The sequence below is a fragment of the Paraphaeosphaeria sporulosa genome (genome assembly GCF_001642045.1).
Source record: "Paraphaeosphaeria sporulosa strain AP3s5-JAC2a unplaced genomic scaffold CC84scaffold_2, whole genome shotgun sequence".
Taxonomy (NCBI): domain Eukaryota; kingdom Fungi; phylum Ascomycota; class Dothideomycetes; order Pleosporales; family Didymosphaeriaceae; genus Paraphaeosphaeria; species Paraphaeosphaeria sporulosa.
In genome coordinates, this window is record NW_017253361.1 from 3,692,714 (window position 1) to 3,714,205 (window position 21,492).

The following is a 21,492-nucleotide window of genomic DNA, read 5'->3' on the forward strand; positions in this document are numbered from 1 at the left end:
TCGCACCAAACGACACAGTCTTCTCTGGGACCGAGGCCGTGGAACAACAGCAGAAAACTTATAGTTGCGAAGAACTGACAGGCCGTCATGACGTTGGTTTTTCCACGCTCACCCATCGGAAGCTAAGTAGTCCCGACATCGAGATCATCGTCCAATGCCTCACCGTGGCCCTAAAGACGATAGTCATGGCTGGACGACCGAGAGCAGCGCCGAATGTCCCGAGGAATCTTGAGTAGACTTGGGGCTGGAAGAGTTCGATGGCTGAGGAGCCTTGAAGAGTCCTGCCAGATCATCGTAGGCATGTACAGTGTTATATCAATTTCACATTCTTGCGCGTGCCCCCATCTATACACATGCTTGTGCCGTGTTCCCGCTGTCGCGCTCGGAGAGTAGGTGAACGAAGTAGTCGCGCACCTAGCCGAGTTGGAATTCTCAGACCACAGCTTTGACTAGGTCAGAATTCCTGAGACCATCTTACGGATCACCTTCAAGCACAACGGTAGTCGCTCTTGTGTGTTGTCGAAGCCGAACAAGCTGGGAAGTAGTATATGCTTTGAAAATCTTGGCTGTCAATCATGATGAGCGTCAGCTTGACCACTACCTCGTAAAGCAGATTCACTCCCTTCACGGTGCTCGATCTTCAATAGTCTGTTCCTCCACATCCACGTTGACAAAGGTATATTTGCCAGGCATACAGCTTCATCCCCCATACCCCCCCGAAGGCTCTTCATAGCCTTCCTCTTCATCTGATCACTGTCAGTACTGAGCCTACCGTGCCACTGAAAGCCGACACACTCCAGTAGTCTTTGCATAGCTGTTCCACCACTATCTCTGCTGCATCTGACGTGATATACACGCACTGGATCTTGTTTTTAGGCTCATCTAAATGTTTGCTGGATTTCTTGTATATAACGATAAACACGGATGTGCTTTGGGGCATCGTGTCAGCCTTATAGTCAGCCTTCAACGGTACCTCCACTGGATGCGGGTCCGGCGTTATTCCCGTTTTGTGAGGAGGATGCAGTCGGGTTTGCCATGCCGATGCGAGCGCGTTTAGCTGCTGCATCGAGAGTTCCGACAGCCGAACCCACGTCTCGCTTGTTCATGTTAGCTGGCATTAATGTTCACTTTGCTCGCAGCGTGGGTTATATGCATACAGTTCCCGAGGCGCGTTGATAGTGTTCTGTTCGTGGATGCTGGGGTGCTTCCTAGACCACATGTGGATAGCGTAACTTCCACTCTTGTTTCATGTTTCTTCGCTAAAGACCTGCCAGCCGTTCCTCCCCAGCATGGCGTTCTCCTCCTGACCACGCCACTGGAACCACCGGCAGTAAACTTCTTTTGACATGATCCGTTGCGGACCGCCATACCTGAGTCCGGCCAGAGCCGAGGACGGAGCGGATAATTTTACAACCCCTCAAAATCGAGTAGTGACAATACCCTTACGAAGATCCTGCACAATGGAGACAAGAATGTCCACGCCTAAGGTCCTTCAGGTTCAAGATTGAGGTCGAGATCACACATTAATGAACCCGACTAAGCTCCCGAAGCTTCGGACTTCTTCAGATCCAAAAAGCTTGTCCAGTCCTCAAATCTTGGCGAGATGAAGAAGCACGTACCTGTCCGCAGAAATTAATGCCGGGGCCGTTTCGACCAAACCTGAACGCGCCTAGCAAGCGCGTCCACGCACTCTGAAAGCGGACTCTGTGGCAGCTCATCTCGCTTTCACAGAGTCCGCTTTCAGAGAGCCTATGCGGCATTTCATCTGCCGTCGAGAGACATACTGCTCAAGTGAACCTGGTTTTCGGTAAGCACAGGGCTGGCGAAGGACCAGAATGAAACAATGGTAGGTGAAATGTGGAGACCTCGATATCGTATTACTACAGGGGATCCCGCCGCCACTGACTCAGGCCCCTAGTGCGTCTACGATGGCGAGGTCATAACGGCGCTCTTCAAAAGCACGCAGTCATCCATCATCTTTCGCGCCTCATCACAGTCGCGATCTTTTGAACAGTCTTTTCTAGTCATTCTTTTTGTGCTTTTACGCACCGCCTCTCGTTTATCAACTTACCCAAGTCTTTCTTTCAATGGCTCGCTATTCCTTTGCATTCACAGCTTTGGCGGCCACTGGTGCTGCTGCTGCTGCTGCCCAAGGCACTGCTTATGCCCAGTGTGGTGGACAAGGTTGGACTGGCGCCACCACATGTGTGTCTGGCTACCACTGCCAATTCCAGAATGACTGGTACTCTCAGTGCATTCCCGGTGCTGCCTCCGCTGCAGTAAGTTCGGCCGCGGCGAAGACTACACTCGTAACTCTCGTCCGTACCTCTGCCGGTAAGTTCACCTGAATCATTCTGAGATGGACTGTTAACGATTGCGTAGCTGCTAAGACATCGTCGGCGGCTAAGACTTCTGTGGCCAAGACCACGGCTGTTGTGGCCAAGACCACGGCTGTTGTGGCTGCAGCCTCTAGCACGGTGTCTACTGCGAAAGCTGCTGCAGCCACCTCTTCTTCCGGCAAGACACAGTACGCCGGTGTGAACATTGCAGGTTTCGACTTTGGCTGCTACACGGATGGATCGTGCGGTGGATCCTACAGCGACCCCGGTGCGAACGGCATTGCCCAGATGAAGCATTTTGCCACCGACGACAAGCTCAATGTTTTCCGTCTGCCCATCGGATGGCAACACCTCCTCAACAACGTCCTCGGAGGGTCAATCGACGCCACTGTAGGCGCTGCCTACGACAAACTGGTCCAGGGTTGCTTGGCCACTGGCGCACTCTGTGTCATCGACCTCCACAACTATGCTCGCTGGAACGGAGCCATCGTCGGCCAAGGCGGTCCCACCGATGCTCAGTTCGCTGATGTGTGGTCCAAGTTGGCCACCAAGTACGCTTCTCAAAAGAACATTGCCTTCGGCCTCATGAACGAGCCCCACGACCTGACCATGAGCACGTGGGCCACCTCGGTCCAGGCCGCCGTCACCGCCATCCGCAAGGCCGGCGCAACGTCGCAGATGATCCTCCTCCCCGGAACCGACTACACCTCGGCCGGCACCTTCGTCGCCAACAGCGGCCCCGCTTTGCTCAAGGTCACCGACTCAGACGGCACCACCAGCAAGCTGATCTTCGACGTCCACCGCTACCTCGACAGCGACAATAGCGGCACCAACGCCGAGTGCGTCACCGACCACGTTGCCGACACCTTCGTCCCGCTCGCCACCTGGCTGCGCACCAACAAGCGCCAGGCCATCCTCTCTGAGGTCGGCGGCGGCAACACGGCTTCCTGCCAGACCGACGTCTGCGCGGCAATTGCTTCGCTCAACCAGAACAGCGACGTTTACCTTGGATACATTGGATGGTCTGCGGGTGCCTTCGACACCTCGTACGTCCTGAGCTTGACGCCTAATGGGTCCGCGGACCAGGCTTTGCTCACCAAGTGCTTCAGCCGCGCGTAGCGGGTTGAGTGACATGCGATGGTGTAGCTCGCTGTGGCACACTGGATGTGTGCATATAGTCTTCTTTTCTTCCCCTTCGCTTCTTGTATCTAATTCTTCCAATTGAGTCATCGAGCTTTCGAACAGATAATGGGAGACTGCGTGAATTTGTCGTGATGAAAGGAGCCGAGTGTTATGTTAAGATCTATACCTAATAAATTATTAGGAGTTACTGCTATGTTTTCTAGACAGTGCAGCATTGTGTTTGGTCAGTATGTGGATCGTACGTCGTGTACTATCCGCCAGTCTGCAGTGTACGAGTCCCAATCTGCGCTACTGTCATCATACTTCATCGTCTTTCACGGCGGATGCGAACAACATGACTCGCACTACCAGCTCAGTGGATCGATATAGAAATGAGAAAATGAATTCATCCACTCATGTCCTGTGACACAATCATTAGGGGTATGCTGCGCTATGTAATCGCTCGGTGTAATCCAATATCCATGCTACATGCCATTTTGATCCAATAGGGAGGGACCCATCATTCTGTTCGCAATGCAGAAACCCGCTGCTCCAAGTACAGACGGGGTAAGATACCAACAAGAAAAAGAAGGAAAGTCCTGGCTCGTGTCCAAAATACGACAAAATCGTGATGTGTGTACGGCCGTGATACTAGACAAACAGCCCGTGGGGTAATTCAACAATCCGAATGAAACATTTAACCATCTCCCCAATTCTCATAACACTCAGATCTTTCCGAAGAGCGGCGATGAGAGTATCGGCGGCAACTAACCGGCGATAGGCTCAGGCGCGTCCAGGTCAACTTCCTCGTTTTCGATGTCGCTGTCCGCGCCAAAGCCAGAGTCGCGCCACTTGCGCTCCTTGGCGACCTTGCCTGCGCGGGTCTTCTTGCCGACCTTCACGCGCTCGCTGATCTTTGTCACCTTGCCATTGGTGACCTTGTTGAGGCTGGTGTCCTTCTTCTTGATGACTACACCCTTGACCTGCATATCGCGGACGGCATCGAGCGTGTCCGCATTTCGCTTCTTGAGCGCAGCAGCGAGCTCCTCGTTTTGAAGCTGGGCGAGACGCTGGGTCTCGAGTAGCGCGTCAATGGTCTGGCGCGAGTCGAGCTCCTGCGCGGCAAAGGTCTCCTTGAGCGCCTCGATCTGCTGCTCCTTCTCGAAGATGGTCTCGACGCGGGTGTCGGCGAGCACGTGCAGGTCCTGGACCTCGCGTTCCTTCTCATGGATGATGGCTTCGTGGTCCAGGACTTGCTGAGCGGCGGCCGCCTCTAGATCGCGCACCCGAGCTTCCAGGGTTTGGATCTTCTCCTGCATCGTCGCTTGGCCCCGGATCCACTTCTCCTGTAGCCGGTTAAAGTGCAGTTGTTCGGTGGAGAAGCTGTCGATGGAGTATCGATGATCGTCCTCAAGCTGGGCATAGTTGCTCTGGAGCTCTGCAAATTCCAGGTTGCGTTGGGCCAACTCTTGCTCCTTCTGAGCCAGCTCCTCGCGGAGGTTGCGCTCGGTATCTGCAGCGACGGCTGCAATGCGTTCATTCTCGGCCTGGAGGGCATTTATCTCGTTCGTCAGGTCGGTGATGTTGGCCTGTAGCGCGGCGATTGTGCTGTCGGAGGTATTCTGCAGAGCCGCGAACTTCTGCTTGAGATCGTTGAGCTGTATGTCAAGGTCCGCGACAAGCTCGTCGCGGGTTTGTTCGGTGTCGGCGAGCTCCTGTGTCAGCCGAGTGATCTCTGCATCCCGAGACGCGATGTCCGCCAGCAACTGCGTGATCTGCAGGTCCCGCTCGGCCAGGCTCTGTTCAACTTCTTGGCGCGCTGACGTTTCAAAGGCAAGTGAGTTGTTCAGGGCGTCTTCACGCTCCCGAGCGTCCTCCTCCAAATTCTTGACTGCTTCCTCTCGCTCCATCTGGACCTGGAAAAGTTTAGATCGAAGACCTTGAGACTCCTGACCCTCTGCGTGGAGGCGCGCCTTAAGATCGACAATCTCGGCGTTAGCCTGGTCGAGATCAGCCTCAGTCTGCTCCCGCTGGGTGCGCTCCGCCTCGAGATTCGCGCGAGTCTCGGAGAGCTCGACTGTCAGCTGCTCTAACTTCTCCTCGAGGTTTTCGACCTGGTTTTGCTGAGCGTACGTACGACTCTGCTCTTCCTGGAGCAAAGCCTTGGTGTCGTCGTGCTCCTCATTCGTAGTAGCGAGGAGGTTGCGGAGCTGCTCGAGGTCTTCCATCAGGTCGGACACTTGCTTTTCGATGCTCTTGACGTGCTCTTCGAGCTCCTCGATGTACTCCGTCTTCTGCTCGGCCTGACCTTGTGCTTGTAGGAAGCGCTCGTTTTCATCCTGGTACTGCGTCTGCAGACCAAGAACCTCGGCGGCATGGTTCTCCTTCAGCTCGGCGATGGTCTCCTGGTAGGTCGCCTCAGTACGGGTGGCAGTCTCGGTGACGGTCTCGAGGTCGCCCCGGTACTTCTCAAGCGAATCGCGAAGGCGAGTGAGCGCGGTCTCCTTGTCCTCGATCTCGTCCTCTAAGCCGAGGATCTTGGCATCCTTGTCTTTTAGCTCGGCATCCTGCTGGTTGGTGAGCGCGTCCAAAGTGGTGACACGCTCCTCCAGGTTCGCGATATCGGCGCGCAAGTCCTCGTTACCCCGCTGCAAGCCGGCGATTTTATCATCCAAGGAGTCGTTTCGGGCTTCAGAGCGCTCCAGGAGCCCTAGAGAGTTTTCGAACTGGGCCCGCATTAGGCGAGCTTCTTTGAAATGGGTCTCGGCCACAGTGGTCTTCTCCCGGAGCTCAGTTAGGACATCTTCGAACATTGTAGGCAACTTCCGCAGGAATTCGCCGTTATGTAAGCCCAAAGAGCAACCCGGTACCAAGTTCTCCATCTCCTCACGGATGTCTTCGAGGACACGGCGCATAGAGTTTAGAATGGCGTCCGTTGACGCGCCTGGGGGAAGGATATTCAGGTTCTGCAGCTCAATGGAGACGACGCGTAGAGCGCCCTGAGAGGTGGCAACCTGTTCTATCAGGCGATCGATCTCTGACTCGTAGCGCTTTACGGCCTTCTCCGAGATCTTGTCCGGGAGCGAAGACAGATCAGTCTGCGATATGTCGGCCAGAGTATCCTGGCTCGTGTGGGTGATATTCTTCAAGCTTTCAACTGTAACCTGGCTGGAAAGCGCGATCACACGGTCTGCGTATGGGCCATTGGGTAGGGTCTCGGAGTCATCCATGTCGGGGCCGTCGGGGTCATTGGGATCGATCGCTAGGAATGGCTCGTCGTCGTCATCGAAAGCGCCGTCCATTGCGTCGAATGCACTCGCCTCGCGTGAGTCGCCGCGGTACACTGAAGACGCCCGGAGCTCCTCAATTTCTTCGCGGGCGCGGGTGAGCTGGTCACGCAGGTCATCCGTCTCGCCGTCTGTCAGATTGATTTCGCCTAAGCGACGGGCCTCGATCTGGTACTCTAGGTCCTTGATCTGTTCGTTCTTCTCCTTGAGCTGGTTGCTCAGCTCGATGTAGGCCTTTCGCAACCGCTGGTCCTCCTTCTGGTGGTACTCGAGATCGTTGTACTCTTCGGCGAGGTGGTTGCGCTTGAGCCGACGGCGGGTGCGGCTGTCAATGGTGGCCTTGAAGGGCGCAAACTGAATTTGGCTGCCGTGGGCTTCGTCGACCGACTCGACGTGGAACTGGGCGGGCATCGACATGCGGGCACGGCGGGCGGCATTGGTGGGTCGGCCGCGGGGTGCCCCAATGCGGCGAAGATGTGGTGTGAGACCGGGCAGGGGCTGGGTCGAGGCCGACGGGGTCAGCTGCATGTCGTCTTCATCTTCGTCCTCGTCCTCGTCGGCGAAGGCGACCACCGGCTCTGAGTTACGGCGGGTGTGGCGGGTGATGGTCTTGCGGATGGTGACGGTGGGCGTCTGTGACTGCCCACGGGTCACTGACTCCTCGAGCTCGCGGGCAAGCTGGTCGTGATCGTCGGATGCAACCCGCACGCGTTTCGGCGCGGGTGACGATTGCTCCATGGGCGACGCTGCACGCTTGCTGCTTTGGGAGGCATCGGCGGATGGGGTGCTCTTGCGACCCTTCCGGCGGCGGGGAGCGTCGCCGGGTCCCTCTGGGTGGTGGTCTGACGCGAGGCCGCTGGGGCGGGCCATTGCGACGGCTGTGTGTCTGCGTAGATCGCGACCAAGTGCGATGTGCTGTGTGCTGCAGGGGCCCAAAAAAACCTAAGCCAGCTGTGATGGGGCGCGGTGTCGAAGTGTTTGTCAAGCAAGGTGGGTGACGAGTTTTTCGCAGCGGGCCGAGCAAGGGTGGGTTATTTTGTACAGCTGGCGAGGGGTTGAGGCAGCAGTGTGGGCGGGCGGACGTGCAATTGCTGGTGGCTGGGAGCCCGTTCGTTTTATGTAGCGCTATGCCTACGTCAACGTCAACCGGCAGCACGCACAAGCCAATCAAGGAGCACACGGCCCATGACGTTCACGCGTCGCCCCTACTCCACGCGTTTTTGGTTTCCGCGCTGCGTCTCCGCACCCTGCGCCCATCGTCATGGCGTTGCTGATCTTCCATAACCAACCTGCAACATCCTCAGAGGCTGAAAAGGCTCGCCTGGGCTCTCAACGTCACCGTGAAATTGTGCGGCCCATAGCGTCAACGCGTGGAGCTTGGGCCACCACTCATCTCGCCCCCGAGGGTCTCATGGCCTGTTTCCCATGCTCGACCGGGAAAAACTCCGACAGGCATTGATTCCAATCTTACAAAGGGGGCCGCTTCTTCGCAAACAGTACCACGCTGTTTCTCCAATTGTCTTGGTTGCGAGAAGGATTTTTTTTCGTGTGGATGGTGGCTACCACGTCAGTGTTTCACACCGCTACATCGTGCACAGACGAGAGGACGATATTCTCCTACTTCTTCAGTAAAAAGTCGCTCTGTATAACCAGCCCTTTGGTCGCGCTAGCCACTCCATAGAGGCCGCCAAACGGCCATGTCCTCCAGAAATTCCGACTCGTCCATTCGCCCCATGTCTCTTGTTTTCGAACGCTTCGGGGGCCGGCGACACCCTGAAGATCGACCTTTACTTTATCGTATATGCTGGGCAATGACCCGGCGTGATACTTTCGCCTCAGACCTGTGTACTTTTCTGCATCGTATATCCGCCAGAACTCGTCTTCGGTGTAATAAGCATGAGCGTACAGGCATTTGATTCCACCAAGCTCGGCTACTTTGGCCTCGAATTCACGGTTGAGCGCAACGAACCTTCGAGGGTCCCTGGGTCCCATGCCCCATATGCCGACGTCCAGCACTGTCTTGTCAGGGTCCACATTGGCCATGGAGAAGCTGCACTCGTCTCGTGGTGGGGGCTTCACAGGGCATAGCCATAGTGGCCAGAACCCTGTCTTTTCACCGGTCCACTTGATGAAGGATGCTGCGCTTTCGTATGGAACACCCAGATCCTGGATGATCGCCTGCGAGGATATGCCAGAACGGTGCAATGCATGGATCATGGTTCTGCTGTACATGTAAGGGTCAAGCAGCCGCCGGGTTAAGTCCAGAAATGGCACGCAGAAGTACTTGAAAGCGATCCCGCCGCCCCAAAAGACACCGCGATCGTATCGAAAGAAGTACGACTTGATCGGTATGCTCTGTTTGTATGACTTTCCGCCTCTCTCTATGCATTTGAGGATCTGTTCAGCGTCTAGGTAAAACCAGGGATCCGAAGGTTTGTCAAACGATCGAACTCGGTCTGCAACCAGTAAGTATGAAAACAAGATCCATTGCCCAAACTTACTTTCAATGGGCTCAGCCTGCAGCCGCCCAATCATAATCACACCGCTGGTCATCGAGTACAGTATTCCATCGATATAGTCGACGCGAGAGTCTTGCTCGGCCTCTTGGAGCACGTCAACAGCCTCTTTGACGCTCGTAACCGCCTTATACTCCAGCTCGACGTACGGCTGTGCATCAATAAGCTCCATCTCAAGCAGCGTAACGACCCCCAAAGTTCCACAACTGCCGGCACATGCGAAAAACAGGTCACGGTGCGGGTCCTCGCGGTCGCTCGTTGCCCACACAATCTCTCCGTTACCCAACACCACCTCAATCCCTCGCATAGACCTGTCGAATAGGCCAAACCGGAACGAGCTCGATTCTCCTGATGTTCCCGCAAATCCACCTCCTACAGTAATGTTGGGAAGCTCCATTACAACCTTCGGCACCAGACCCTCGCGCAAAGTGGCGTCTACCAACGCGTCCATCGGCACGTTCGGCTCCACCAGCACCTTTTTCTCTTGCGTGTTGAATCCTATGACATGATTGAGCCTGCTCGTATCTATTATGCTGTCTCTTTGCCGCGCCGATTCCCTCGTTGAGAGCGTGCTGCCGTGGTAAATTCGAAACGCCGTCGAAGAGCGCTGAAAGGCTTGAACCCGCTCTGAGATCCGCGCTACTTCCTCTTTGTGTGCGTCCATTGCAACTAGCCGCCCGAAGAAAGGCAATAGAAAAGCTCCAACGAAAGTAGGTAAGAATTCTATGCAACGATGCGATAGAAGGGGAGAGGTAGCTATTACTGCGACGCCATTATAGTGGATGACGGCGGCTGATGTAGGAGTAGACGTTGCGCCCCGCGCCTGCCGTCTGATCCCGCAGAGCCTCACAGATGCATCTTTCTTTCTGTTTTGGGACGTTTCCGGAAGCCACGGAACAGGCTCCACATGCTAAGACATCAGCTCGAGATCCGTAGGCTCGCTTAGCCGAGTACTCGTCGACTGTTCTACATCCCAACGCTCGGCCCCGGGAACCTACAACCCTACACTCGCGATGCCTACTACGTCAAGAGAATAGAACCCGCTGCGACGGGAATAATAAGTGACGGGTATGGACAACCACGACTTCGCCGTCGAGCGCATTCGCTCCCGCATTGTACACTTTTACAATACCAAAACCGCATTCCGCGTTTATCACGGCAGCACAAACTCCACGCGCCATGCGAACTTCGACCGCGCCTCTATCCTTGACGTTAGCGCTCTTAACAATGTTCTCTCTATCGATCCAGCCACCAAAACTGCCGTCGTCGAACCCAATGTCCCCATGGATGCCCTCGTCCGCGAGACGATGAAAGTAGGCCTCCTTCCGCCTGTCGTCATGGAATTCCCTGGAATAACCGTCGGTGGAGGCTTCGTCGGTACCGCGGGTGAAAGCAGCAGTTTCAAGTACGGGTTCTTCGACCGGACCGTACTGAGCGCCGAAGTTGTCCTCGCAAATGGGGATGTAGCCCACGCATCATCGACAGACAATCAAGAGCTATTTGAGGGCCTTCGAGGCAGTTTCGGCACGCTGGGCGTGTTAACATCCGTCAAATTGCAACTCATCGACATGAAATCCCACGTCGAGGTCACGTACCACCCCACAACCTCCATCTCCTCCGCAATGTCCCAGCTCCGAGCCGAAACCGCATCCGCAACCGCCGACTACATCGACGGCATCCTCTTCTCCCCCACCTCCGGCGCCATCATAACCGGCCGCCTCACCTCCACCCCATCCCCAACCCTCCCTACCCGCACCTTCTCCCGCCCCTGGGATCCCTGGTTTTACTTGCATGCGTGGCGCCTCGCGTCCAGCCCTAGCCCGACCACCGAATGCGTCCCCATCCAGGACTACCTCTTCCGCTACGACCGCGGTGCCTTTTGGATGGGCAGCTACGGCTTCGCGCACTTCCGCGTGCCCTTTACCTGGTTGACGCGCCTGCTCCTCGACTACTTCATGCACACCCGCGTCATGTACCACGCGCTGCACGCGAGCGGGCACACCGACCGCTACATCATCCACGACATTGCGTTCCCGGCGCCAAATGCGGCAGAGTTCGCGGAGTACGTTGACAAGACGTATGGGATTTATCCGTTGTGGCTGTGCCCTGTGCGTAAAGACGGGCGGTCGTCAATGGGGCATCCGCGCTCTTTCTCCGGCGAAGTGCCAGGGAAGACTCTCGGCGCGGTGTACGAAGGCGCGTACATCAATGTCGGCGTGTGGGGCCCGTATCCCTCCGATGAAGCCGAGTACGTGCGTGCAAATCGCGAGATTGAAGCGAAAGCGCGGTCCCTTGGCGGGTTGAAGTGGCTGTACTCGCGCGTGTTCTATACAGAAGATGAATGGTGGAGCATCTATGACAAAGAGCGGTATGAGGTGCTGCGCGCAAAGTTCAACGCGGAGAGTCTGCCGAGCGTGTGGGAAAAGGTCAGGGATAGAGGGCCGAGGCGGGAGTTTGGGACCGGGTGGAAGGCGTGGGTTAAGAGGGTACTTTGGAAGAGTGAGGTGGCGAGGGGGTTGTATGGGGTGTGGAAGGCGATGGGGGGCGGAGACTATGTATTGAGTAAGAAGGGAAAGACAGCATAGCGCGGCTGAAATAAGAGAAGGTGGATGATATCGCTATGCTACATACTCTCTTTTCCTGTTATTCGGAGGAACTCTTTACGGACTTCTTCCCACGCCCATACATCTCTCTTTTGCACCCGCATATCGCGAAGGACCTGCAGCACCGCCTCGCAACCGCTCTCCCCCTTCTCGTCAATAGTGTACACCCCGCTGCCCGCACGCCCATCCGTCCCAACCGCCACCTCGACACCCTTCTCCTCTCCCGCAGCAGCCCCAGCGAATCTCCCACTCGTACACAGCCACAAATTCCGCTCCCCGCTCTCCTCCACGGGGATATACAGCCACTTCCCCACCGTCCTCTCCAACACCCACCCCAGCCCTTTTACCACAACCCCAAAGTCCCGCCCGATGTTGCTACTCACGAAGCCGGGATACGTATGCACGAATCCTACCTACAAGATGAGGCGCAAAGTCAGTAAAATGACCTGAATTCGAAATAACCGAGGAAAAGGAGGTAGTGTTTCTTACCTCTGGCGCGCGCCTGCCCATCTCCTCAAGCAACAACGTCACCGCGCTGGCGGCCTGTCCACGCGCTTTGAGCGGGCTCTTAACGGTGCGCATTTGCAGCTCTGGTGCCGTGAGCGGGCCCTCCTTGGTCCCCGTGAAGATGGACACCACGCGCTTTGTCCCAGGCGCCGCGCGCAGGAGGGGGAGCAAGTTTACGGTAAAGCGTATGCGGGAGTGGAGGATGAGCGAGGCGATGAGATGCATGCCCTCAGACGTCTCCTGACCGACGGACATGGTGCCCTGGCTCAGACACAAGATGTTGATGTGGGACTCTCTGGCGGCGATTTGGGCGCAGACGGCGTCGACGTTTTTGATGAGGGAGACATCGGAGGGGATGAAGGTGTACGTGCCATTTGGATTGAGGGTGTGCGGGTCGGCGAGGATGCGATCTGCGGCTTGTTGAGAGCGCCCGATGAAGTAGATATTGGGGACTTTGCAGCGCCGCGCGAGGGCGAGGAGGGTGTAGAGGCCGATGCCTGAGGTGCCGCCTACGAAGACAGCGGTGAGGTGGGTGGGAAGGGATGCGTTGGAGGCGTGGATTGTGGTGAGGTCAACCATTGCGCGTTTAAGGCGTTATGGTATAGGTGCTTTTGGTGTAGAGTTGCAAGCCCTCCTTGGACTGGTTTTTTTTTTAGAGGAGCCATGGCGGTATATATGCGATAACAAGCTTGCACAGACGTTGATCGAGAGCTCAGGTGATTTTTTTTGGCGCGCGAATATACCTGCATTCAGTATGGTCTTCAGCGAGCGGTGTGCCTCTTTGCTATCGTGCTGCCCATATGAAGCTGTTGCGATTCGTGTTCGACCAATCACAGTGTGGCCGCTTCGCATATACGGTGTTGAGTTCCCCCGCCACTAGGCCACGCTTCGGACCTGGACTCATGATGTCATTGTCGCACCCCCTGGATCTGGCCGTTAGGTAGAGGGCTGGGAATGCTTCCTCGGGGCTGCGATGACAGTTTGGAAGGCATGGCTGGAGCAAATCGTCCAGTCCGGTCGTAGGTGCGTGGCGCTTCCCTCTGCGCATGCTTCACCTTCGCAACCGCTTAATCTATCATAACACTATCAGGGCGCCGACTCCAGCTATTCATTTATCTGAACATGTACCGCCGTCTCGGTCTCAGCATGCCGGCTCCAGCAACCCAGCCATCTGGTATATGTAGCTACACGGGACCCGCCGCCCTGCTTCACGACATGGCGGATGCTCCCAGCCATCCGCCGGGAGCGCTTTGTGTCATCAACAACCTTTCATGACTTTGTACCTGTCTCTAGGTACAATAGCGTGTGGTCGCCACTTCAACAATGCATCCGGGTAGTATCATTGTTGTACATCAGGAATTGCTCCATTGAGGCCTCCTATAGTTCGAAAGTGATCTGCCAGGGCATGACACAAATCATTCATCACAGGGCAGGCACCTTAGATGTGGGCAGTACTGCAGCACCAATTGACAATCTCGGATGTCTCGGTACCCCTCGGTCTCACCACCATGACTTGCCATACTTCCAAATCTCGGGGCTGGAGATCACATTAACGTGATTGACTATGGCGACACCCTGGGGCTGCCCTCATAGCCGCTACTGCCACCCTTCACGGGGCAACAAGGTCAATTTGCGCTTGCAACCGGACGATCTGGTTTAGCTTCTCTTGCGAAATCCATCCTCTCCGTTCGCCATGATTCGCTTATTGGTCACACAGCATCGATCTGGATGAATACCATTGCGCTGGTATTATGGTACCTATACCGTCGATGTTATTGTCCAAGATGCGTTCATTTTCGGAAACTCAAATCAATTGCCGATCTGTGGGTGGACATTGACGAATCCTGACAAACTTCATTACCGAAGATGAATTCTATAAGACTCAAACAGAGCCTGTAGGATTGATTGACCTTCTTCTCTAGCTCTCCGTATATCAGACGTTTTTCAGTCTCGTTCGCATTGAGCTCGTCCAGGCCCGATCTATACGCTCAACATGGCAGCTTTTGCATCCCTCGGAGCTCTGCGGCTAGCAGGCTTTGCTACGGCAAACACATACTCCAATTTCAGCATACCGATCGAGATTTCTTCGCGACAAGGGGTTTTCCCAAACGTCCCCGCCGAAAGGAAACCTTGAGGTGACCAATTTTGCACAACAATTCAGCCAGCAAGGACGCAACTACTTTGCGAAGATTCTTGAAGGATATGCGACCGTGCAGGGGCAGTACGAGATCTCTGCGAAATACTGCCAACCGGATGATGGGAATGCCTCGACCATTCAAATATTGTCACACGGCATTGCTTAAACGTGTGCGGACTCCTTGATTCTCCTCCCGTCGTCCTGGACTACAGAACTGACACCAAGCCAGCTACTGGGATCTTGCTTACAACAACTACAACTACAGCTATGTGAAGGTTGCGAACGCGGCTGGGTACAGCACTCTGGCTATCTACCGCTTGGTTATCGGCAATTCATCGCACGGCGAACCGATAAATAAAATTCAAGCTCAGCTTAAAGTTGAGGCTCTGAACGCGGTTACCACCCTGCTGCGGGCCGGAAAAATCCCAGAAATTAAGAAGCGCTACGGCAAGATCATTCACGTCGGCCATTCATTTGGGTCGATCCAGTCTTACTGTATGAAACCCTGGGGTACAATGGGGTTGTTTACTGCTGCGGTTACTGTCTGTAGTAACATGCTGAAGCCAGGAATACCTTTTGTTGCACAACTACCTTGATTTTTGACCACTCCGCTGACTTTTTACCGCACAATTTTAGGGTTGTCTGCGTTGTACCGGAACAACACCGATGGTCTAGTTTTGACTCCGGCAACGGCTCTTTCCTCCCCTCCCAGACTGTCCCAGCTTGGAACTTGCACAGCGCACGGCTGAATCAACCTCTTTTCTTTGCAGACGCACCAAACAGCAAGCTCAGGGCGGTGTTTTCCGGCTGGTTCAAGAACAGTAGCCTCATACAGGCTCACCAGACGTTGCTCAAGGGTGTTGGCATCGCTGCCTCTACCGACGACCTCTGGAATGACATCGCAACAATCGAGGTCGGGAACATCATAAATGGGTCGAATGTTACAGTTGAACGGTTGAAGTATCCCACTGCGATCTAACTGCCAATCAACTCGTTTTCCTCCGCTATGGTGCATACGACATCGGCCTCGGCGTGATCACCGAGCAGACCGAGCAGCCCGTAACCATTGGCAAACTCCTCACGACCGGTGGGGCTCCCGCGGAGGACTCTTTCGGTGGTCCTGTCATCATTTTCACAGGAGAATTCGATGAAGCTTTCTGCGGATTAGATTGCTACGCCACTGGAGGCGTTGCCGCAAATCTCCCAGTGCAAGCTCAAAGGCGTTCCCCAACGCACAGACGTTCGAGGCATAAATCCAGTCTAACACTGGGCACAGAATCAACGTACACTACAACTCTACTGCTGGGAATGAGTATGTGCAGAGGTGGCTGGCCGCGAATGGGCCGGGCGCTTAAGTTAGAGACTAGGGAAACAGCCGGGAACTCGCATTCAAACTTGCGTGCCATCAGTACATTTGGTTCAACACGTACCAATTTCACTTCACTGCAGAAGCTCATCCGAGAACATCGCCCTGCCATACGGTAGCCATATCGTGATCTGCTTATTACATGATTGTGTGACACCTGGTGCAGACCCGCAGGGTAACTTATCCATGACACCCTCACCCAAAGACTCGGAGTTTACACAACATTAGATCCGTGACTACACAACGTCGGAGCGCGCGAATGGGTAATCAGGTATGCATGAGATCGCCTCTCGGAACGCGCGCTGCGCGACTGCAGATGTTCATCCTATGATCAACCTCGAAGTGGACGCGTGCGACCAAGAAAATTCCCCGTTCTATAGCTCGAAAGCGGATTGTCATGCATTACTAAGGCGATGTGATGGATCCAAGCGAGACCGGCCTTGCATGTACGAAGGCGAGGCTGCAGGGTTTGCTGGGCGACGGCCGTTAGACGGGTGAGTAATGGCTGACGCGCACATGAGCCGCGGAAACGAGCTGGGGTAGACGTTGCAAGCGAGACGCTACCCGCAACGTCTCGGGCCGCACCTCGAGCTTTCCCATACCAGGAAGATTATCAAAGACCGCTTTTAGGATGGCATGCATTTCGTTTTGCTGTATCCACCGGCTCGAAATTGGGGAGGCAGCTGCACCGTAGCCTAGCGGGCCTGCGTACGAGATACGCGGGAGCGGCGTGAAGCCTCGCTGTATACGCGGCCAATTGAAACAAGGCTTGGAGAGAAGGTAAGCGGTGAACGGGTTAGTCATTGTGGTATATGCCGTGGCGCCTGCAGATACTACCATGGTGTGTTATGCTAGGCAAACGAACAACCCACACCTTGGACGCGGCGATGGAAGACGAAAGGGTAGGTAAGCCGAATTGACGGGAACTGACCTCGATAGAAACGCGGAAGTGATTACCAAATACATGGAAAAGGATACTATAGGAGCAAAGACATGATGGTTCGAGAGAGTATAAGAAGGGACCAATGCCCTCTCCAGTATGGCCACCGCATCCTCTCCAGCTTCTCGAGCATCTCAAAGAGCGACTGAGCACCAAGCAAGCCTCCAAGATGAAATTCGCATCCAGCATCTTTCTTGCAGCCCTCGGGCTTTTCAACGCTGTCCGCGGTGACGGTACTTCTCTTGCACTCGCATCCCCAGTGACCTCTTCTAACACCACCCAGCTGTCCCATGGGAGCGTATCTCCAAGAACGACTCCGTCAGTCCTCCCATCACATTTGTCACAGCTCCTAATCTAACCAACGCAGATGCTTCTCATCCTTGACCTCCAGGTCGGCCTCTACCAGGTCGCCCGCGACTGGGACCCCACCCTCTACCGCGAAAACATCCTCGCGCACGCCGAGCTTGGCAAGCTCTTCGACCTCCCCGTCGTAATGACCACGTCTGCCCAGCAAGGTCCCAACGGCCCTCTTCCCAAGGAGATCCTGGAGATGTACCCCGATGCGCCGCTTATCAAGCGCCAGGGCGAGGTTGAGTGCGTCCTTAATCTCCCTTCATTTAACATGATCTTGAACTAACAAGCACAAAGCGCCTGGGACAACGCCGAATTCCGCGAGGCCATCAAAGCCACGGGCAAAAAGCAGATTATCCTCGCCGGCATCACGACCGACGTGTGCACCGCGTTCCTGTCGCTCTCGCTCCGCGCAGAGGGCTACTCCGTCTTCGCCAACATCGAGGCCTCGGGCACGTACTCCCAGCTCGTGCGCGACACGGCCAACAGCCGCATGCAACAGGCGGGTGTGCAGCTTGTCAGCATGTTTGCCATCGTTTGCGATCTGATGCGCGATTGGAGGAACGTGCCGGGTGCGAAGGAGGTGCTGCCGTACTTGGACAAGTACTTGCCCGTTTATGGGTACATTGCTAGGGGCCATGCGGCGGCGATTGAGAACGGGACGGTTATTCCCGGGGAGGCGAGCTTGGTTTAGAGGAGATAGGAAACGTAGGGTGACGGGGGAATAAGAAAGAGGCACGGTAGTTGGGTGTGATTGGATCGAGTAAGGGTCTTGAAGAACAATCGAGGGGGAGTATTGGGACCTTGGATCTTCAGTACGGCCGTCGCCGATGGCGTTCATTACTAGACTATAGGGAATAATGAGATGACCTTCGAACGAGCGTCCCTTGGACCCCAAGCCTTCACCTTGACCAAGAAAGAGTGATAAGAATAAAACCAAGCACCGTGCTCCAAATCATCGGCAAATGTGCCCCTTTCTAGTGTGTTATGATCTCATCCATGAGGGTACTCGCATACACGATCTATAGCCCGACGAAGTTGACCTTGGACGCGAAGGCAGCAAGGGCGTTTGCCTGAGCGGTCAGGATACCAGCGACACTGGAGATGCTGGTGATGCCGACGTTCGCCAGACCAGTGGCAAGAGCCTGGATAGGTGCGGCGCTGGCGACGACGGAGCCGACTAGGGCCAGGATTGCGGAGGTGAGGATTGACTTTTCAGCGTCGGAAAATGCGACAGCCTCTGCGGTGGTGTGAGTCAAAGGTATACTGTGAACATAGGACTGATCCACATACGGGTTTGAACGGTGATAACTGTGGTATTGAGAGTTTGTTGGAGCTTGGTGAGGGCGTCCACTTGTGCTTGGATACTGTATTGAATTAGAAGAGGATCAAATCGGAGGTGTTGAGAATATGACTACTTACGCAACGGCTAAGTTTGATTGCTGGGCGGCGATGTTCTGCTGGTTGATTGAGGTCGCGATAGAGCAGACCTTGTTCTCAAGGTCGTAGGCCAATTGCCAGAGAGTAGCAGACGCACCACCCACAGACTTCACAAGGTCGAATGTCGTGGGGATGTTGGGCGTGGGGTTTACGGAGATGTCGCCGGTGAGTTTAGCGTTAGCAACGGCTATAACATGTCAGTGGATCATCGGAGGTTATCGGTCGGTGTTCATCGGTTTGGGCAGCTTACTAGTTAGGTCGGTGTGAGCACCGATGCTTTGTGCTGCTTTGGAAAGTGAATCAGCGATGGAGTTGTAGCCATTGCCAGCCAAGACGTCAGGAACACCCTGGAGGGGTAGGACGGGTATTTGGGGAAGCTTCAAGATGGAAAGGCTAGGCAGTGATCCCACGGCTTGCGCGGCCGCCGTCGAGAGAAAAAGTGAGGGAATGATGTAGTGCATTGTGAAGACTTTAGCAAGGCTGATGGATGAGTGGTGGATCGGTGGATCTAGGGTGGCTTTTGAGACTCACACTGATAGCACTGTATATATAGCTAGCTTTTGCTCAATGCGGTTTCGTTTTCCTCACCCGTTGTAGATTTCCACCAGCCAGTCTCCCGGTAGTCAATGATGATCGGCCCTGGAATGAATCACTTCGTGCGCCCAGATGATCTCTTGGGGTTTTCTGCTGTTGCACGGATATAAGACATTGTTGGAATGTTTTGGTGAGCATAGGGGAATCGTTGCAATATTTTGTTGCCGCGTTAGCCGCGTCGCATGTCTTTCTGCCGTGGAATGCACAAGAAAGGGGTACGAATTGATGCCAAAGCAAAGTGGGGATGCGCTACCGTTGTTGGTCACAGAACGTGGAGGGTGAATGGCGAAATTGGTCAGCAATCAATTCGATTGCTGTGAATATCGACCGGCGGTTATTGGGTGAGATTGTACAGTGCCACTTTCAATGTTCTTTGCCGTCGCAGGCGTCGTGAATAAGAAGACGTTGCCTGAGTGTGGAGAGGAGAGGAGACGCGCAGTGGGACGGCTTTCGATAGGTGCAGCTGAAAAAGAGCCGCCTGCGCCGGCCTTCTTTCCGACACCTTACGTGCATCTTCAAAACATAAAGGCAATAGAGAATCGGACACGTACAATCCACAGTCATCAGCGGAACATTGTTTCAGCAATGATGATAGGTTACCAACTAGAACAAATGCAGCGTCCTCACGTCTCGGCATACCGACCACACTGTTGGCCCGGCCCGCAACGTCTTCACACCCCAACCCTGGGGTTGGATACGAACAAGTGCGGCGTGGAGAATTTCTCTTTCCTCTCCCAACAGGGTTCAATGGCGATCTGGTTATCATGTGGTCCACCAACCCCGCGAATCTCCGAAAATGCTTTACAATTTTTCCGACCTCATTCATTCCACGGACCTTACGGTTTTCTTGATTCGACGTGAATGGTCCCGGCAGGTTGGAACCAATTATTTGGCTTATATTCCACGGACAATGAACCGAATACCTGAATAATGGCTGGCATACTTGCGTTGCTCTGGCGACTCTATCAAGCGGATATTTCAAAGTAAGTTCAATAGCCAGCAGAGCACCCACAAAACCATTGTATTACATAGTCGTTGTCTTGCGACAGGAGGAACAGGCTTCAATTGGCGCTCAGCCCCAGTGGTATATGGCTTCTTTAACCTGCCTTGCCTCTAGCTAGTATATTGAAAGCATAGCAAATCACTGCAACTATGGTGACCACGAGCAAGTTGGGCAGCCTGCAATAGAACTACCTGTGAATGGCGAAACGAGAGTGTGATTTGTTGCCGAAAGCGTACTTGTAATGTCTCGCGAACAGCGGTTTTAGTAACAGTACCTTGTCACTACTTCACATATGGAGTGCCCTTCATTGGCGATGGCTCTGCAATCACATTTTTTCACCGACAAACGCCTCTTGATCGAAACATTTTCCACTACCTGCCACCCTCTAACAACTCACAATACAAATCCCAAAACAGACGAACATGTCTTACCGCATCGACGAATCTGTTATTTCTAACTTCCTCACCAACCACACCCATGCCCTTCGGCTGTCGGCCCTTCCACTGGATCCCTTGTCACGGCAGTGTCCTGTTTGTCGCGATATCTACCATGCACAAGACCCTGCCTATGTACATCCTCTACTGCCAGCAGACACGCCCGAGTACCCTGTCCAAGTTCACAATCGTGGACCATGCAGCCATATATTAGGCAGGCGCTGCATAGAGAGACACGTCCGCGCTGGCCAACCTTGGAGCCATTCATGCCCTCTGTGTAGAGAAGTGTGGTTCCCGGCACCAAACTCGGCAAGGACTGAGATTGTAAGCACGCTAGACAACGTTCTAGGTGCTCTCGAGCGCTTAGAGATGCGCGATGAAGCTTCAAGCCACGAAATTGAGAACGTTGAGCAAGCTCTTGAGAATATCAGGGAACTGCTCTACTCTCAGCGATGGATATAGTTCTTAGTACGTGGTCTTGGGTTTTCAATGCTTCGTGTGATGGTATTCAGAAATTTTCCAGTAGTATTGATTCTTTCAGAATGAAATTATAGCTACCCTAATACAGTTGATCCAGCACTCAGGCGTAATAATGTACATTAAAACCATATACTCACCCTTGAAAGGGAAAAGCCTTTTTTTTTCCACGAGAAATACCAGTTTGGCTTCCACCAAAGCATTGAGACCACTGCGATCTTTTAAGTTTCCAAACTGTGGCTCACACACAACTCATCCATGAATTACCCCTAAACCCCAGCATTTCGGGAAAACTCTACGGGCAACCCCTTGCCGTCGTTTTTAGGAGCCCCAATTTTGTTTCGTTGTCATGCGCTTTCCTGCGACGAGGTGACTG

At 54.4% G+C, this 21,492-nt stretch overlaps 8 protein-coding genes across 8 annotated transcripts; 5 read left to right on the forward strand and 3 right to left on the reverse strand.

The window, feature by feature from the left end:
• Window positions 1-2,087: 2,087 nt before the first annotated feature.
• CC84DRAFT_1213887 (cellulase-domain-containing protein) lies at window positions 2,088-3,458 on the forward strand (the record flags this gene model as incomplete). The annotated part of the gene is made up of 2 exons (XM_018182581.1): window positions 2,088-2,334; window positions 2,383-3,458. 2 exons carry the CDS (start codon window positions 2,088-2,090, stop codon window positions 3,456-3,458), a joined length of 1,323 nt encoding a protein of 440 aa, XP_018040942.1.
• Window positions 3,459-8,365: 4,907 nt separating this feature from the next.
• Window positions 8,366-9,928, reverse strand: CC84DRAFT_1083772 (FAD-binding domain-containing protein; the record flags this gene model as incomplete). The annotated part of the gene is made up of 2 exons (XM_018174019.1): window positions 8,366-9,204; window positions 9,250-9,928. The coding sequence occupies 2 exons, from the start codon at window positions 9,926-9,928 to the stop codon at window positions 8,366-8,368; spliced, it is 1,518 nt and encodes a 505-aa protein (XP_018040943.1).
• A 191-nt stretch (window positions 9,929-10,119) lies between these two features.
• On the forward strand, window positions 10,120-12,046 carry CC84DRAFT_490135 (FAD-binding domain-containing protein). The gene has a single exon (XM_018186486.1). It carries the CDS (start codon window positions 10,335-10,337, stop codon window positions 11,847-11,849), a length of 1,515 nt encoding a protein of 504 aa, XP_018040944.1. The 5' UTR covers window positions 10,120-10,334; the 3' UTR covers window positions 11,850-12,046.
• CC84DRAFT_1184570 (uncharacterized protein) lies at window positions 11,888-12,953 on the reverse strand (the record flags this gene model as incomplete). The annotated part of the gene is made up of 2 exons (XM_018180755.1): window positions 11,888-12,280; window positions 12,357-12,953. The coding sequence occupies 2 exons, from the start codon at window positions 12,951-12,953 to the stop codon at window positions 11,888-11,890; spliced, it is 990 nt and encodes a 329-aa protein (XP_018040945.1).
• Window positions 12,954-14,367: 1,414 nt separating this feature from the next.
• Window positions 14,368-15,866, forward strand: CC84DRAFT_1184571 (uncharacterized protein; the record flags this gene model as incomplete). The annotated part of the gene is made up of 7 exons (XM_018180756.1): window positions 14,368-14,484; window positions 14,540-14,658; window positions 14,741-15,006; window positions 15,148-15,185; window positions 15,224-15,368; window positions 15,473-15,699; window positions 15,771-15,866. 7 exons carry the CDS (start codon window positions 14,368-14,370, stop codon window positions 15,864-15,866), a joined length of 1,008 nt encoding a protein of 335 aa, XP_018040946.1.
• Window positions 15,867-16,986: 1,120 nt separating this feature from the next.
• Window positions 16,987-17,862, forward strand: CC84DRAFT_1172968 (Isochorismatase hydrolase; the record flags this gene model as incomplete). The annotated part of the gene is made up of 4 exons (XM_018180004.1): window positions 16,987-17,050; window positions 17,101-17,135; window positions 17,185-17,411; window positions 17,466-17,862. The coding sequence occupies 4 exons, from the start codon at window positions 16,987-16,989 to the stop codon at window positions 17,860-17,862; spliced, it is 723 nt and encodes a 240-aa protein (XP_018040947.1).
• A 328-nt stretch (window positions 17,863-18,190) lies between these two features.
• On the reverse strand, window positions 18,191-19,069 carry CC84DRAFT_1213894 (uncharacterized protein; the record flags this gene model as incomplete). The annotated part of the gene is made up of 4 exons (XM_018182582.1): window positions 18,191-18,408; window positions 18,462-18,535; window positions 18,591-18,795; window positions 18,859-19,069. The coding sequence occupies 4 exons, from the start codon at window positions 19,067-19,069 to the stop codon at window positions 18,191-18,193; spliced, it is 708 nt and encodes a 235-aa protein (XP_018040948.1).
• A 1,558-nt stretch (window positions 19,070-20,627) lies between these two features.
• Window positions 20,628-21,101, forward strand: CC84DRAFT_1172970 (uncharacterized protein; the record flags this gene model as incomplete). Its single annotated transcript, XM_018180005.1, has 1 exon — window positions 20,628-21,101. One exon carries the CDS (start codon window positions 20,628-20,630, stop codon window positions 21,099-21,101), a length of 474 nt encoding a protein of 157 aa, XP_018040949.1.
• Between the last annotated feature and the right edge of the window lie 391 nt (window positions 21,102-21,492).

Coding starts and splice junctions, on each gene's coding strand:
- CC84DRAFT_490135 (XM_018186486.1), top strand. CDS start 10,335: ATGGACAACCACGACTTCGCCGTCGAGCGCATTCGCTCCCGCATTGTA.